The sequence below is a fragment of the Echeneis naucrates genome, chromosome 7, assembly GCF_900963305.1.
Source record: "Echeneis naucrates chromosome 7, fEcheNa1.1, whole genome shotgun sequence".
In the NCBI taxonomy this organism is placed as follows: domain Eukaryota; kingdom Metazoa; phylum Chordata; class Actinopteri; order Carangiformes; family Echeneidae; genus Echeneis; species Echeneis naucrates.
In genome coordinates, this window is record NC_042517.1 from 17351798 (window position 1) to 17369112 (window position 17315).

General features: G+C 39.4%; 1 protein-coding gene across 5 annotated transcripts; it reads right to left on the reverse strand.

Moving 5' to 3' along the window:
* Window positions 1–1190: 1190 nt before the first annotated feature.
* uckl1b (uridine-cytidine kinase 1-like 1b) lies at window positions 1191–17097 on the reverse strand. 5 transcript variants are annotated; one of them, XM_029506289.1, is made up of 16 exons: window positions 14301–14660; window positions 13975–13981; window positions 11958–12138; window positions 9419–9525; window positions 8166–8336; window positions 7785–7856; window positions 7463–7652; window positions 7161–7222; window positions 5030–5049; window positions 4361–4459; window positions 4145–4238; window positions 3660–3722; window positions 3416–3538; window positions 2963–3070; window positions 2720–2876; window positions 1191–2547 (listed from the first exon to the last, which is right to left on the reverse strand). In XM_029506289.1, the coding sequence occupies exons 1-16, from the start codon at window positions 14366–14368 to the stop codon at window positions 2468–2470; spliced, it is 1602 nt and encodes a 533-aa protein (XP_029362149.1). In that variant the 5' UTR covers window positions 14369–14660; the 3' UTR covers window positions 1191–2467. The 5 variants fall into 5 exon arrangements, with proteins under 5 accessions (XP_029362149.1, XP_029362150.1, XP_029362148.1 ...); XM_029506290.1 differs by lacking the exon at window positions 5030–5049 and adding an exon at window positions 6182–6198; XM_029506288.1 differs by lacking the exons at window positions 13975–13981; window positions 14301–14660 and adding an exon at window positions 17005–17097 and having other exon boundaries at window positions 11958–12151.
* Between the last annotated feature and the right edge of the window lie 218 nt (window positions 17098–17315).

The window sequence follows — 17315 nt, forward strand, 5'->3', positions numbered from 1 at the left end:
CTTTAGCAAGCTGTGACCTCATCATGTTCTGTACTACCAATGGGGATGCAAGTCTCACACACACACACACACACACACACACACACACACACTACCTTCCTGTTTGTCAGCGCTGGTGGTAAACTTTCCACTGACATCTCCATTCAAAGGGACTTTGCTATGAAGTTTTCACGCATTTTATTACTAGAAATAAAAAAAGATCTAAACTCACTATAAAAACAACACAAGCAGATTTCATTATGCATTGGAAGTTAAAGCCAACTTGTGTGTGCGTTTGTACAGTCAGTACTACAACTGCCGCTGCAGCAAACAACTGCAAATTGTAGCCAATTTGATTCATTAAATGGAGCAATTTCAACTTTTTCATCAAACATTAGCCATTTAAAACTATTGCAAATAAAACTGTTGAAATCTAAGACAGGTGCACATTTTATAATAAATAAACAAGAACAAAAATAATGCTGCTGATGAGCTTCTTGATATTCTTAGCTCCTGTGTGCCTTTTCACTGTCCTTCTCATGCCTCCTCTCAGAAAAAAGATGCCTCCTGTGGGTCAACACATGCCTAATCAGCTGCTGGTTTGTAATTGTCCGACAGCCTCATCAAATGTGTGTCAATCACACTTTACTGTGGCTGATGTCTTGACAGCTGTCAGAGTGCTAATTATGGGGAGTGATGGAAGATGTCAAGGTTACTTTCCATTTGAAGAGGACAATCACAATATCCTTCCTGTTCATTTTCAAAGTGCAGGTAATGTGCCATTCTTTCATGAAGTGTTGGAATAAGACAAAAATATGCAGCTTGTGTATATCTATTGTTTGAGGCGTGTTTAAGTAAGTCAAACTTGTTATGTGACTGAAAAATGATCCCTCTTCAACTGGGGTGAGCTGGTTGAACATGGCATTTATCATGTAGAGGTGACACAAATTAAATAATGCAGTGGAAGAAACGTAAAAGTTCTATATATATATATATATATATATATATAAATAAACATGCAGCTGAAGAATTAAACAACACATAGTCAAACACTGAGGCTACAAACTGTCGATGGATTTTCAACGTAGAATGAAAAGTATTTCGCACATACTGTATAGTAGATGACAGCAGAGATAATAGCAAACCACCAGTGGTAGCAGCGCATGTTGCTAATCTGTCAAGTTGAACAGAGACACACTTTCAAACACATCTCAATTTATGTTTTTACTTCTAGTGTTCTTATTTTGAAAGAGTAATTGAAACAAAAAAAAATAATAATATGTAGAGATCAAAAACATTGTACATTGATTGTTGAGTATAACCATGTAGGAGAGTGAACATTGTCTTTGTAATTCAAGTGGATAATCACTTCATGATGATAAAATGCTAATTGTACTTTCTATGCAATGCTGATCATTCCATCGGTTCAGATAAGCACACAGATGAATATTGTACAATGCAGCTACTGTTAAAATGACCCAATGAAGAGCAAGGCGTTGCTAAACAGGCACTACAGATCTTATTTGTTTCAATGCCATAAAAAGGTCAGGCACTATCAGGGCAAATTTTAACTTGTTCTGAACTTTTTTTTTTTTTGCAAAAACAAAAAAATAAACCACTCCATCAATGGCATGAAAAAAAAAATAAAAACATGCATAAATCTGGTCATTTGGAACTGAAATAAACATTTATTCTGAGTTTGTTTAATGCAGATGACCCAGTTTCATTGCAGTGGAAAGATGTACAACTTGCCTTTTGCCGGTTAAGTCTATCCATAGTTTAAATATGTAAATGAAGGGCACTCTGCATAAATACACACAACTTATGTAGTAAGCTGTGCAATGAAAAATGGTTCTCAACACTATTTTCTACTGGTTGGATCAGCATCCACGGACAAGGAAAAGACTGTACCAGAGAGCTAAGAAAAGAAGAAAGACACACCTACGCATTTTCCGATTGAATGGTCCTTTAGAAAGCGCTCATGGCAATGGAAGTTGAGCAATATGAGTTCATGTTCAGATTTTTGAAAGTTGTTAGGATGGCACGTGATAAAAATAGTCTTGAAAGTTCGATTTTTTTCCCCCCCATACAGCACGTCCAAATTTACATTCAGTTGTGTCATCCACAGCACATGGCCCACAGAATATGTTTTCAAAATATGCCTTATATTCAACAGACGTTGTGACAATCTTAAAAGCAAAATAAAACATTTGGCATTTATAACTTACTGATTATATAAAAATATTTCAACACCACTTTCCACAATATTATTTACAGGAGATTAAATACTTTTTAATAAATTATAGTTCCAACAAGGTGACTAAACATTACCAACGTTTGTCCTTTTTTTTTGTTTAACAATATTTGGCTCTTGAAGTGCTCATCAATTTTTTTGGCCTGAAAGAAGCAAAGAGTGCAAACTCTTATCTTCCACGGACAGGCGCAGTGCTGGATCGCGCAATAAGTTAGTGCACTGTCAATAATTTCATCAGTAACTGGGCTCGTCCAGATCCTCGTCGCTCCAGTCAGGGGGTGCATCTGTTCCAAAGTACCGATCCCCAAAGTTTCCTATGAGCGCGACATACATGATAACACCCATTTAATATTTACAAATGATTACATCATGTAAAGGTCAAGCACATCATATAAAAGAACAATAGCTACTATTACTGCATTAAGGAGCACTTTTGACATTCCAATTATCTGTTGCACTTGCTTGTTGTTTTCCAGCATTACTAACCTATTCCAGGTATGATGTGGAAGAGATCATTGACCTTCTTGTCGACTGCTGTGGTGATGATTTTGACCTGTGGAAATGCGTAGGCCACAGAATGGATTCCCATTTCAGCCATTAATAAAGACACCAGCAGAATCTTGTCCTCCTGAACATCGTGGTCCTGATTATGAAAACACAACAGTGAAAAATTGCGCAATCCAATTCACTGCAGGCAGCATAGATTTTTGAAAAAGCAGGTTCACCCACCAACAGGACTCGAACAGCCATCATGGCAGCAGCCCCAGTGGACACAGTACAGTCCATCAAAATCACATAATCTTCACTGATGTCTTTTGGTAAACGCAGGTAATGAAGCTGACAATGTTTAGGGACAGGATGTGGGTTAATACAAATATATCAAAAACATGATCAGCACCAATTTTCCATGGCTATATTGTGGGTGGCTTGAAGAAAGCCTGTAACATGACAATTTCCTGGAGAGGACAGGCAGATTTCAAAAATAAACAATAGGACCATTGTAGATTAGAAGAATATGAATGTCAGATTTTTTTGTGTTAATAATGTCAATAAAGGTACATTTATTTGAATGTTACCATATTTTTTTACATTCAAAGTATATATGAAATGTCAGCAAAATGTTGTCCACAGTTCAATAAAGAATTCTAGCTATCATCTACAAGCCATGTTTCCAATTTGCACCTCTGGTTCGCCTGTGTCCTGGTTGGTCTGGATTAGGATCTTGCCGATCCTGACATCTTTGCAGACGGCCCTCAGAGCTGGCTCCATGGTCTCGCCGGCTCGGAGGATGGACACGCCTGTGATCTAAAGAAAAACAAAGACAAGAGAAGGAATTCAATGGAAGTTAATTGCATCATTTTATTTGGAGACAAAAGTCTTAAAAACAGGGCTGAGAAAATGGCAGGAAGTAATGGCGTTCACTCACCCTCTTCCCATTGAAAGCTCTGCCTTCATAATCCTCTCCCTGGGGGGTCTGTACTACATGGACCTGAGATAGTATTAAACATCGCAAGTGTGAGCACAGTGGTGTGCTATAGAAGGAAACACTTTGTGACCATCTACAGTGAGATGTGGACTGTTAGTCACATGGGTGCAGACATTCAGTCACCTGTGTCTTATACTGAAGTTATGGAAACTTTCCATTGTGGTAACCTCATAAGTTTCCTGGCTTCTGCCACAGGCCACTATGTATACATCTAACTGATTCTAGCTGATTAGCAGATGCAAGCACTTACTCTTTTTCCATTAAACTTTTTTTTTTTTCAAGGCCTCATGTTGTATTTTCTTTCTTTCAGCTGTCTCTAACCTCAGAGGTATCTAATGATTCAGAGTTGGTGTCCTTTGTACAAAGGATTAGAGAACCTTCGGGCAGTGCTATGAATGAATTAACAGTATATTAGTGTTTAGCACCTGAGAGGGGAGGAAGGAGAGTGCTCGCTCAATCAATAGACGCATCAATCTCTTGGAGTAAAAGATGAACTCATCACGGCTGGTTTCTTTATTTCTACATGTGATGATGGAGAAAAGAAAGAAGCAATACTTACATGAGTGTCAGTGTTTTGTTTTTTTGTTTTCAATGTAAAAGGTTGTTGCTACCCACTAAAGATTAGATTTTGTAGCTTTTACCTAATGATGGTGTGCATACCCTTGACCTGGGGAGTGCTTTCCAGAACGCTGAGGGTCTGGGGCAGGGGTTGGGCCTGGTGTGCAGATGCCAGGGCTGCCCTATAACCACAGCAACAAATAATAGGAAGAGGGAAGATAGACACATATACATGACTGCAAGTGCAAGTAGAGTGAACAAACAAACAGAAAACCAGCACACACACAAACATGCATGAATCATTTTAGGTAGTAGTCAGAGCAAAGTTAATCATTGTATAGTGTAAACACACAAATCTGCAAAGCACACAGTGGCAGTGTTAAGTATTTGAGTGGAAAATTACAATAGTGCAGAGACCATGATAATGGAAAGGAACATCAAGAATTAAGTATGATCTTATTCAAAATTAACATAAGATATACACATTTGAAATAAAGGAAAATTTCTGTGTGATGGAAATAATTATGCATTAATGTTATGTTCCATGACTGGTCTCTACGACATGGAGTACCACCCCATTATTCCACAGCATATCTGAATATCTAGTTAGCCTGGTTCTACCCTGGGCTCTAGAGGAGCATTGTCAAAAATACCCAGTGATAGTGTTGTTGACACTAAAGTCTCTACAACATCACTGTGATACACATTAGCCAGATGCAAAGAAAAAGAGAAATCATGGCAAATCTGCTCACATATCCCAGCGGAGTTTCCTCTATGGAGAGATTTTTTGGACGAAACAACACAACAGTCACAAAGGAAGAGAGACAGAGAGATGAGAAACAACAAATAAGAGGAAGAAAAATAAGAGGAGAGACACCATCAGGTGGATGAAGTGGATGACAGATTATCTTATAGTGAAAAGTGGGACAGCTGAGACTTGAAAATGTCAAAGGTCTCTGAAATATGCTTACTGATGAGGTAAATATTTGAAGTTGAATAGGATTTATTCGTGAACACTACATTTGTTATGATACTGTTACGAAGAAAGGAAGTAACAGACCAAACTTTTAGGGTTTCAAGGACACCATGGTGTTTGAGAGCACAATTAGGTTTTTGATCTGTTTAGTGTATCTGTGTACATCCATTGTGTGTACGCGTGGGAGTTACACAAGCTACCGAGCGGCTGTCACTCTTTCACCATGTAGAACAGAGGAGGTTGGTATTTCTGCTCACAGGCCCCAGCACATCCTGTGTCTAAAGACAGACACCAAGTTTACTTCCGCTCTTTCTGTCTCAGATACTGTGGCCGACATTCAATGGAAAAACTCAGCGCTTTGTAGTAGGGTATTGGAAACTTTCTCTGTGGCTTAGGTACATGATAGGCAACAATAGCTGTAGCAAGAGCTTCCTCTCTTTCGCTTTCTGGTATTGTCACTCTCTCATTCTTGTTGCTTCTGAAAGGAGGGGTCAGTGACTTGAATCATTGGTGTATTTTTAGACACAGAAGACAGGAAGAGTAAGAGTTGTCATTTCTGTAAAAGGTAGCGAGAGGCAAAACCAACGTCTTTACATTAAATGCTGGCTGCACCACACAACTGTCAACCTTTTAATGCATGTTTCACTTTCAAATATGAAGAACAGATTCCACGCCATTTTATATGTATTTCATGCTGCTGTGTATGAAATCTTTACAATATTTTGGCACAGTCTAAAAATCTCAGTCTTAAAGATACAGAACAAGACTGCCGCCTGGTGATGTGCAAGGGCAGCCAGCACGTCAGTGAAAAATAGATGTTGGTTTTGTTGGCCTCTTTTTGTCTCCCTTCCTGTAAGAAGCTGTAGTGGTTGGGGAACTGGTTGGATGGTGAGGAAGAGAATGACAGACAGGATAAAGGCCACTCTACCTGACGCTGAGCTCTCGCTGTGAGCCATGGAGGGATTTGGGGTGGGAGGATATGGGAGGGAGAGAGTGAGAGAGTAGTCCATCAACAGCATGTGTATTACTGTGTGTGTATAGTGGGGAGGAAAAAAATCAAAGTGCAATGTTGCTGCATAAAGTACTCCTCATGAGCAATTAATAGGCTACATGTTGCACATCAAAGTGAAAGGACATGCCATTAATTCATATTTTTAAATTTATGATCTGTCAAACAGAAGCTACAAATGTGTGAAACATGTAAATAATCATAATAATTTCTTTAGGTAGTGCCTCTGTGCATTAGGTCCATTCTGAATGATTAGTTGAAAGGCTATATTTAAATTCGCAAGTGCAGTATATTATTGGACAGTAAGTGAAGAAAATTCCAGATTTCAGAAAATGTAATCAATTACATTTCAATGAAGTCAAGAAGCAATAAATTTACCAAACAAAAAAATTCTGTCTCAATATCTCTAGAACTGCAGCTGTATGATGGAGTAACTAATGAATACTCATTTGAAAATTAGGACTCCACTAAGACACAGATGAAGAATACTTGTTAAATAAGAAGACAAATGTGTAAAAATCATGTGCCTGGATCATTTTCCAATGGGTTATCCTCCCAACATAATATAACTAATTATAGCTTACAATTGTTATCACAATGTCTTACAGAAGGGGCCTGGGGAAATCACAATCCTCCTCCTCTAAAAATGTCTGCAATATATTTTCCATCCACTAGAGGAAGCAATGGAGCTTTAAGTTATTTGCAATTACACACCTCTAAAACAAGCTCATGCCCACACTTGCTCCCAACATTAAGATAACACGTCAGATCAAAAAAAAAAAAAAAAAAAAATCATAACAACACCAGGAAGGAAGAATGAAGCACCCTAATTTTTGACTAACATATACTTGGATTAAACTGCCTTAGCATAGTTGCATTTAAGTGTGACCTAACTTACCTCCTCGAGCTGACTGTGGACGTGCTGCACAATCAAATCGATAGCCACCATGTTACCACCACCTTATAGGGAGATACAAAGGAAAATAAAAATAATAATAAAAAAAAAAAACAAAAAACAAAAACCCTACCCCAAAACTAAATAAAAGATTACTGGCAGTAAATTAAGCTCTAGTCAGAGAAATTTGAAAACATGCAGTGAATCTTTAACTAATTAACTAATTTCAACTAAACACAACACACACAAACCAAACAGATGTATGCAAATATCTGTTGTGTGATTCAATTTGTGTGTATACACACCACGTGGCACCACAATATCAGCCAGACGCATTGTGGGCTCAATGTACTGCTCAAATGCTGGCTTCACAAACTTGTTGTATTGTTTGATGACTCCCTCAATTTCTCGCCCCCTTTCTGAAATGTCTCTCCTCAACCGACGAACCAACCTGATGTCAGAGTCTGTGTCTACAAAAAGCTTCATGTCCAGCAACTGAAAGGCAAACATGACACAGAGCAAAACTGCTAAACACAAAGCTTTACAATGCATGGAAAACAACAGACTTGACTACAGCAACTCCCAGTGACCAGGTGACTGTGTGAGAGAACAATAACACTGTCTTACCTGCAAGAGTTCTTTGTCTGCAAAGGCCATGATTCCCTCAAAAATAATAACACTGGCTCCATATATGGTTTTCTATGGGGGAAATGTGTGCATGTAGTATTACATTACACTGTACATACAAACAGTATGTGAAGATAAAGACAATACATACAGTTATCACAATTAATCATGTTGGAGTCAATGTATGTGAAAAAACGAAAACAAGCAGAGAAAAATCACAGTGATGATTTGTCAGTGACAATGTGGAAGTTTTGCATTGAGACTCTAAACCTTGAACAAGGGTGATTATAATTATTTTAGGTAATCCAAAAACCAAGATTAAATGCAGTAATTTATTAACCTAGAAACTATGTGTTTGGATGCAATGAATGCTAACCTTACCCAATCTTTATGTCTCCCATGAGTTGTAAAGTCATACACAGGAATTTTTATGCTCTTTCCCTGCTTGAGTTTGCGCAGGATGTGTTTCAGCAAGTCAAAGTCAAAGGCATCAGGGTGGTCGAAGTTGTAGTCATTACTGGCAGCCATAATCTGCTGCTCTGGGGTCAGGACCTGAACACAATGGGCACAAAAATGTTTCCATGAATTTGCAACAACATGGCCACAACAAAAACACTTTAACATCACAATTTCACAAGGTCATTTCCTGAGCAAAATATTTCAAATTATGCCTCTTGTAGTCTGGCTTTTGCTTAACATTGGTATATCAAGAACAAGATAAATCTGATGAAAAATTACACAAATGTCTTCGAATAGCTTACATAAAAATACTTAGACACAGATCACTGTTCAAGAGCAGTTGAAATCAGGAGACCTAATTTTAGGAGAACATCATGTGCCACTGTGACATCTGCACTAGGTAGTGCGTGTGTGTGTGTGTGTCCGCGTGCACACACACACCCTGAGGGTGGTCAAGCATTAAAACCTAAGATCTGATATATGGCAGTTTCAGAACCACAGGACTATCTTCTGAAGTTACGTGATTACATACTTAAAATGACAAACCTGTGTTTATGGTTCTTAGCTATGATGAAAAAAGCTTAGTTTTCTTTACAAAACAAGAAAAGGAAAGGAAATGAGTATTTAAAAAGACATGAATATTAATGCAGTCTGTATACTGGCACTGGCTGAGGTCAAAAGTAACACTGGTCACTGGTTTATCCCTCCTACTCCAAACAGTCTGAACTGCTGACTTCAGATTGTGACAGGATTACATAACTAGAGAGTGGGTGGAGGTATAGAGGGGCATGAATGATGGCTTTTGCTCGATTGCTCTCTCAAACTCTTTTTTTCCCTCCCCAGCTCAACACTGGGCTTCTCATTTGACTTAAAGGCCTTCTAATATCGGATCCCTTCTCCTTACTGCCTCATTTTATCCTCATTTTCACTCTGGGATTTAAACTGAATCCTATTATCTCTTTTATTCTGTCTTTTGTAACCATGAAAATATCAAGGTATTTCTGTGACTCACCTATCGTTCTGATTTTAGTAATCTTTTAGTACCTTGAATGATTTGTACAATTGGAAACACATGCATGGTTATACAAAATTCACAAAACAAAGTAAGAGATGTCACATCAAAATATTGGAAATAGATGATCAGCGTGTGCCACATATACTACAGATATGCTCACCTTGTAAAAGGAATCCATGGAAAGAAGTACAACCCATGGAACATCCAGAGCTTCAATGATTTTCCTGGCTACTGTTGTCTTTCCTGAAGCACTGCCCCCACACAGACCTGTGAAAAAGCATTAATAGGAAAATATTGGCTAACATACATATAATGTGAGGTCCGAAGAAAGGGAGGGGATTCCAATCTCCCACACCCCTCTGACCAACAGAGATTTCCCAGATCTCTGGTAAGTGCCATCCTGGACCCTTATCTGAACCTAGCATTGAAAGAGCCTGCTTTCCCAAAACAATAGATTGCAGTTAGTGCCACAAATCAGCTTAACCCTGCCTAACCCAGCAGAGAGGCACCCTTTCTCTGACCCTCCACTCAGGTTGACCCGATAACATTATCAGGCAATGGACTTAAATAGCCGCCCTGGAATGCATCCATACCCACAAGGACACAAGGGTTGATATAATAAGAAATAGAATATTCTGATCAAGTAAGAGACTGCAAAAACGCCGAACTGACTTCCTTGCAAGAAGAGGACTTCATAGCAGTTTGAACCGTTTTTCTACGACCTAATTTGACAGAGATGGAACTTACACCGGACAATGAACTATTCCAATCATGTAGCCACAGCACCACCTGATGGCGAACCAGCGGAACCAATGGCGTGTTGCCATAACACCGTGCCTACTACGTACTCATAAATGTCTGAGAAAGAGAAAGGAAAGACACATGTTCTTTTCTTTGTTCAATTTTCTTGTGTGTTCTGTGATGATGTGAGCAAGATAACCATTTGATTGTGCTTTGCAGAGGATGATGTATCCCGCGCCCAACGAATCGACCATGGTGAGTAAAGAAAACTGTACTCATCAAAATGACACATTTCTCTGTGCTCAGATGTCATTTTAAACTTGGGTGGATGAAAGGAGTAGTCGAAATCCAAAACTGCCCTCGTAATGCCGGAGAGCAAGAGGGAGAAGTATGATTGGACCAAATTCGCGCCAACAACCAGATCACACCCATGGGCCTTCCAATAAATAGAAATTACGAAATTTTATCATTAGCAGAAGTTGGGAAGAAGTTTGAGCGAGGAGAGCTAAAATAAACACAAAGGTTTTTGTTTCTTTTTTAACTCAGAAGTTGGGACTTGGCCACTTGCCAATGGAGGCTAAGTCTTGACTCATAGTAGAGACCGCTGGCGATCGGGACAAGTTTGGCTGCACTGCACTCAGGCTCAGCATCCCAAGTTGCCTTGGCAACCATGGCCACTTGAGCTGAGCCCTGTTCCCATCCGCTTTTTACTTTTTGTCCGTGTTTTTTTTTTTGTTTTTGTAGGGAGAAATTCATTTGGAGGTTAAGTGGATTACCAAGCCAGCCGCACTAGAGACAACATTGCCCCTGAGGAGGGATGAGCCAGACCGACAGCCACTTCAACCGAGGACTGTCTAGCTTGGGAGGCCACGATGAAAGACCTTGACGGGGCCACTCTCATCGGAAATCTCGTCTGCCCTTTGCGTGGCCAGTTGAGTCGTCAACCAAAGTAAGGTGGCGTTTATCTGCTTCCTCAGCGGGTTGTTCTGAGAGTTGCTAGGCTGGCATGGCTGGCAACACTAATGTTACTTTTAGAGCTCTCCTTCCTCAGACAGACTCGTATTTTCATAAAAGATCTGCCATTCATTCGCCCAGAATCGCCAGTCGCTTGATTAGCATTGCCCTATTATGTCATTCCATTTATAAACTTGAGCTCTCCTGTTCCATGTAGTTCTGCTTTGATCTGCACCTCTATATAATGAGCATGTTTTGATGCATCCCTCGCTAGTTAATAAAAAAAAAGGAAAATTTAAGCCATTGCTACACTCCTTCTTAATTATAAAAATAATTTCTTTTTAGTCAATCCACAGTAGATAACATCCCTTCCAGATTGAGACTGACGAGAGGCAATAATATACACAATCCTAGGCACAACACATATATAGGATCCACAGGAAACACAGATAGACAGACAGAGAGATAGTTCAACTTTTGATCATCCATAATTTCCATCTTGTAGTGAACATTAGAATGGAATTATGTTTCAGTAGCTTTCAAGAGTACAGTGGAAAAATAATGTTTCTACCTGTCTGTAGATAGACAGGTAGAAACAGAGCACATCTTTCTTAATGGGCAAAGGTGTTTTTCAGTGTCATATTCTCTTCCGACAAAACATACTGTTTCCATCAAGTCTCTGGAGCAAAGCAGAGCCACCTTTAACTCAATTAAAACATCAATGATTCTGAATGAGCTTGTCAATATCCGTTGGCAGTAAATAAGGTGATCACTAATTTCAGTCAAATGGACATCTTTAATATCTTATACAGGAAATCAGTTAAATATTCCCATTACATATACACACTAGTCACATATCTGTTCTTGTCCAGGTTTGACAGTACACTCCAATAACATGCACTGGCACTGTATTTGTATTCTGATGTATGATAATGAAACGCTATCGAAGAAAAAATAAAGTCACTGCTGATAAATTGTGTTGTATTATTTTGAGTTGCTCCTACCAATGACAAAGGCATCTTTGGACTGTGTTCCATGTTCGTTGTACCAGGGTGGGCGTCCAGCAGTGTAGATGGTTCGTTTGGAGGTGCGTAGGAGTGGAGGCTCAGACTTACACTGGCTGGTGGTCCTTTTCCGTGGTGATAGTCCTGTGCTTACCGAGGGGAGAAGCCGGTCCAGTGATCCCTCACCGTTGCCACTGTAAAACGACAAACATATAACAAAGCATCACTGTCTGGAGTAAAGGAGAAAACATGATCATTTTTTGTGAAACCCTATTCAGCTTTTCTCTGTTATAGTCTGTTCAACAGGGTGTAGCTTAGGCTGAAAGTCTGCTTGACAGTTTTATTGTCCTTCAGTGAGTGATGCATTTTTACCAAACACACATACTGGGGTGGAAATGCAAACTGATTTAAAAAATAAATTAAGCAGAGGGATTTTCAGTTGAAGCTTGTGCTTTGTTAGCCCGTCATAGGTTAATGTTTAGTTTTTACACTTTGAACCACTGAGACCTGCCTTGTACAGTATAACTTCCTTGGGCATCAAAAGGACCCTATTTCTTATTTCAGCAGAAACATCTTGATTCTCATACTTGAAAACAGTTATATTGTCACTTGTACAACTGAAGCATACAATTAATATGTTATTACATATTAAGTCCTCACACAAGCTCATTCAAAGCAGATGAAAAGTTTCATGGGAACCAGACACAGAGTGAATTTGCACAGACAATTTGGATCACACATGCTGGTCAATGAGATCTTCTGCACAACTATATAGCCATAGTGATGACTACTTTTTCACCAAGAGAGCATTGTTTACGACTAAAATAAAGTTTCTTGTATGCCAACACGACACAATCACCGCAATTGTAAATGAAGACTTTTATTATGGGATTTTAAACTTTTGAAACTGTATAGTTGCACAAACTGCTGTACTCGGATGAGAGAGCTGAGTTCTGTGAGATTACATGAGGGAAGTGAATGTACATTAATATTCAGTCAGTGGTTGCAGCTAATCATGATTCAGAGCAGTGAACAACAGTACAAAGAACCAGTCTACCACACTGCTGAATAAACCATCGAGAACTTCTGCTCGAAAACTCTTCCTTCTCTAAAAAAAACAACAACAAAAAAAAAAAGAAAAACAAACAAACAAAAAAACCCACAACTTTTTATTTTTTATATTGTTAAGTGTTCCCCCTGAAAAGCACTGTGTTCAAAAAAGTCTCTGAGACATCAGTGGTGCTTTATTTATACAAAATACTATAGTCCAAAGACAAAACAAACTTGTTGAAGCAATCAGTTTTAGTTCCCAGATGTCAAATATGCAAAATTCCACAAGGAATATCACCACACATGTTGCATTGCCAAAACCACTACTGAGATGTTTTACTAACACAAGTTTCCCTGAGTAATAAGGCTAACTAGGAAACGGTTGCTAGCAACACTCACTGCAGAATCTGGGGCATCCACACTTCACCCACTGAACACTGTAAAACGCCAGTGGCCATACCTATATAGGCAGCTTTGACCAGTGAAAGATGTTCTTCTGTCTATTTCTCTATCTTTCAGTCAAGTCTTGACTCCTGGATCTTTTATTAGGCCATAAACCTCCCCATGTGTCCAAAGGTTGACAGTGAAGCAAACAAGATAGCCAAAAGATTTATCTTATCAAACTAGGGTTACCTGAGCCTGGGTGGAATCAGGCAGGGAACCAAAACTGAAAGTGTACATCTATCACACATGATGCGTAGCACACTCCCAACTGGGTTATCAGTAAGAACCAAACCAGGGTGCCATAAAAGATATACTTCTGTGGCTATGCTGAATCATGCCCTTATTCAACAGTCACAGCAGAAAGTATTCCTAAACATTATATACAATGATCTATGAAGGTTGACATGAGGTCAGGACCATAACAGCCAAAAGTACTTGACCAATCAAAACAACTGAGAAAATTACAATAATTGGTAATCATAATGTTGATGCAATTGATAGTTTTCCCTTGAACTCGTGCTACAGAATTGCTTTAAATAATACTATATAATCACATAATGATTGCACTGCAACTTTGGGTGTCAGAACAAAAACACTTTTACAGTCATTCACATCAAAGTGGTACTCTGAACTGACAAACTGAAACTTTCTCACAGCAAGTCAACTAAAGTCTTATGTCTATATTCCAGAGCACTGAGGAATGAATATGTCATTCGTGTTTAACCAGATCTTGAAGGGAGAAACTCACACATTTAAATCGTCGCTCAGCTATACACACACGATTGGCTAATACAATTGATGATACTAGAAATGAAGGAAAACAGAAAATATAGAAATAAATACACTTACCTGCCATCAGATGTTAGGGTCCAACAGCCAGATATTCTAGCTCCTGAATAAGCCGGTAGATAGTTCATGCCTTGAGATATAATTACAATTTCCACTGTGTGTACTATGCAAGTTTTGTCTTTATCTTATATTTTTGTCTTGTTATATATGCACACTGAAGTACAGTAAAGCATTTAACAGTACTGCACTCTGGCACAACACATCCAAGGACAAAGAGATAGAGGGAGGGCAATATAAAGGGGAGTCAGCTTTGATGAGAAACGAAACTTTAAACATCTGTGTCTTCTAGCCAATGAAGCAGTGGTGTAAGAGAGAGAATGTGCTGCAGCTTGGTAGATACGGTGCATTCGGAGTGAAACTGCTGCACAGCTTTTTCCTCCTCTTTCCCTTGCTCTTCCCTCCTCCCCTTACTCGTCCAGCCAACAAATGTAAGAGGATAACCTACCCTGCAGATTATGTTCATTAGGTGGTATTAATAGCATCAGGTTAGAGTCAGACCTTAACACTCCTGGCACACGCACATAGACATGCACACACAGAAACATGCCAAGCTTGGGTCATCTGTCTTTGACAGCCAGTGTTGCAATATCTGGCTGGAGGTGAGAAGAGGAACCAGAAGGGAGCGACAGAGATACGAAAAATAAACTAAGGAGAAAAGATAGTGTGGGAAAAAACCCACAGTGGGAACAAACCAACAGGCTAATATTATTTTGTGGTGTTATTGCTGCAGTTGGCCGAATTCACAACACGGGTGCTTCAGGATGTGTTGAGGGGGTGAAGTAAAGGAGAAATTGAGAGGGGAGAGAGGAAGAAGGTGAAGAGGAAGAGAATGGGGAGGCGATGTGCTTTTTCCCCTGCAGGGACACACTATGTCTCTGTGTACTTTACAGCAGAGTCTGGAGACGTCAGCATAACAGCAAACATACACACACGCACACACACACACACACACACAGACTTCACCCCCAGGGAATAAACAGCATGATGAAACCCAACACTAGCTGCACTGCTCTATCAGCTGACAGTCTGCGGAATAGCCCTGGGCACATACAGTACACACTCCTTCCAGGCCACAACTTGTAGAGACAAACAAATCGTTTTACTCAGAGATCAGAGCAGACAGAATAATACTTTTTCAGTGCACCAAAAACAAACCAACGGACTGCACCCACCACACTTTAACAGCATTACTACTTAGTTTTAAACCAAAATTTAAAGCATTTTCCAAATATTTACAGTTTGGACTTGATTTCTACCACTTCCTTGTAAAAACCACAATGCATAAACACAACGGAATTCTAGTGTTTTTCTGTAATCATCACTGCAATTTTGAGAGTTTTGCAATTTTTCTGAAGCACAGCTGCCACATTGGAACAAGAAGTTTGATCTGGTTGCTATGCCAAACATTTAGCAGTGTCTCTACAGTCATAGTGGTGCACAGTAGCGCTACAGGTCCCAAGCTGTAGGAAAAACTCACAATAAATACTGATATGTACAGAGAACCATGGTAAACTACTCACTATATACAACATATAATCTGAAACGAACCCAAATTCTGCAAATTCGAATAATTTAGTAATTGAAGTCACATTTCACAGAAACCATGTAGTTATAACATATTTCGTCTTGACCTACATTCCAAATGCACATTCGTATCTATTTGAGAAACTGGGACAAACACATGTTGGTAGATACATATATTTATATGCATTCTGTTCCTAAAATCGACAGTATAAGTGATATATATGCCTCTCCACTTCATGAATTTCCAGCTAAATCTTCACTTGTTTAATTAAAAGTTTAGTTCAACTCGCTCTGTAATGTTAAATCCACAGTTATTTCTCACTTTGTGCAACAATGAGGTGGATCATTTCTGTCAACAATCCTTTCCCGGGTTAAATGTGAACATGTGTGATTCTGGTGCTTGGCGTTTGTTTTGATAAACAGGAATGAACCCTCTGTGGTTTGACTGATGCAGTAACACCCTCTTGTGGCTCTGTAAGGCACTAGAATGTAGAGTGGCTTCATGGTAGGTGGATACAGACTAATTGGATGAATGACAGTATAATTTGTTTATGCAGATGCAGCTGCAGTGGTAGTCAACCCCATTCAAATGTCATACGTCTATCTGGAACCTTACATTAGTTGATAAGATGGCATTTGTTTGTCAAGAAATAGCACTTGCCCAATGCTGCAGTGCCAGCACTAAAAAAAAAAAAAAAAACAAAAAAAAAACACGTCATGTTTCTGTCATATACGACATGAAAGCGACCTCTTGCTTCACTTCCCCCAGGCTGCTGAGTTCTCTCCCCTTTAACCGCCACGTTGCAGTTGCTGTTCACCTTTAAGGCGCATTAGTATTTCATGTGAAGTATGTTATTTCCCCCCCCAAACGTTTTCCTAGTTTGAGTACAGAAAAGAGAAGTTATGTTAAGAGGGAACCTTGTGTAAGATTTGGACACTGTTATAACTATATGAGGGAGTTTATAAAACGCCTTTAGTTAACGATTACACCATACGTCATGTTTTGTATGGAAGTTAAAGTGGCTGTGTCCATTAAGCCACACAATGTGACAGGTCGTGTTTCCCTAAATTATCTACGTCAACTGCCAGCGGAGTATAAAAAAAAAATAAGGTCGCCACTAATATCGTGGTATTATTTCAATGTTTTCCGACAAGAGCACATATTTCCTGACCGTTTTACCTGTTAGGTACAGACGGAGTTTTCTCTTCGTTCTCCATCTTTGAGGGCCTGTCCTCCTGGCTAACGTCTGACACGCTGCTCACTGTTGTTGAAGGTTGCTCTGGAGAGTACAGTTCGCTACGAGGCACCATGGGATTTGTAGGCGATCGTATTTCGTCTTCCTCAGCCTTAGCGGGCTTCGGGCCTGAAATGGACTATATAACCCAAGATGCACCGCTTCCGGTCTTCATATTTAGAGCTTTGCACGTTATCGTGTAATCGTCCTTTCCAAAATCCAAAAGTGTTTAATGGGCCACGAGTGAAATAGTTTT

Excerpts from the sequence above, each read along its gene's own strand:
- uckl1b (XM_029506284.1), bottom strand. The coding sequence starts at position 14,368 with ATGAACTATCTACCGGCTTATTCAGGAGCTAGAATATCTGGCTGTTGG. Across the intron at positions 7,223-7,462 it reads TGATATTGTGGTGCCACGTG|GTGGTGGTAACATGGTGGCT; the intron begins GTGTGTATACAC and ends TCTCCCTATAAG. Across the intron at positions 2,548-2,719 it reads CCACATCATACCTGGAATAG|GAAACTTTGGGGATCGGTAC; the intron begins GTTAGTAATGCT and ends TCGCGCTCATAG.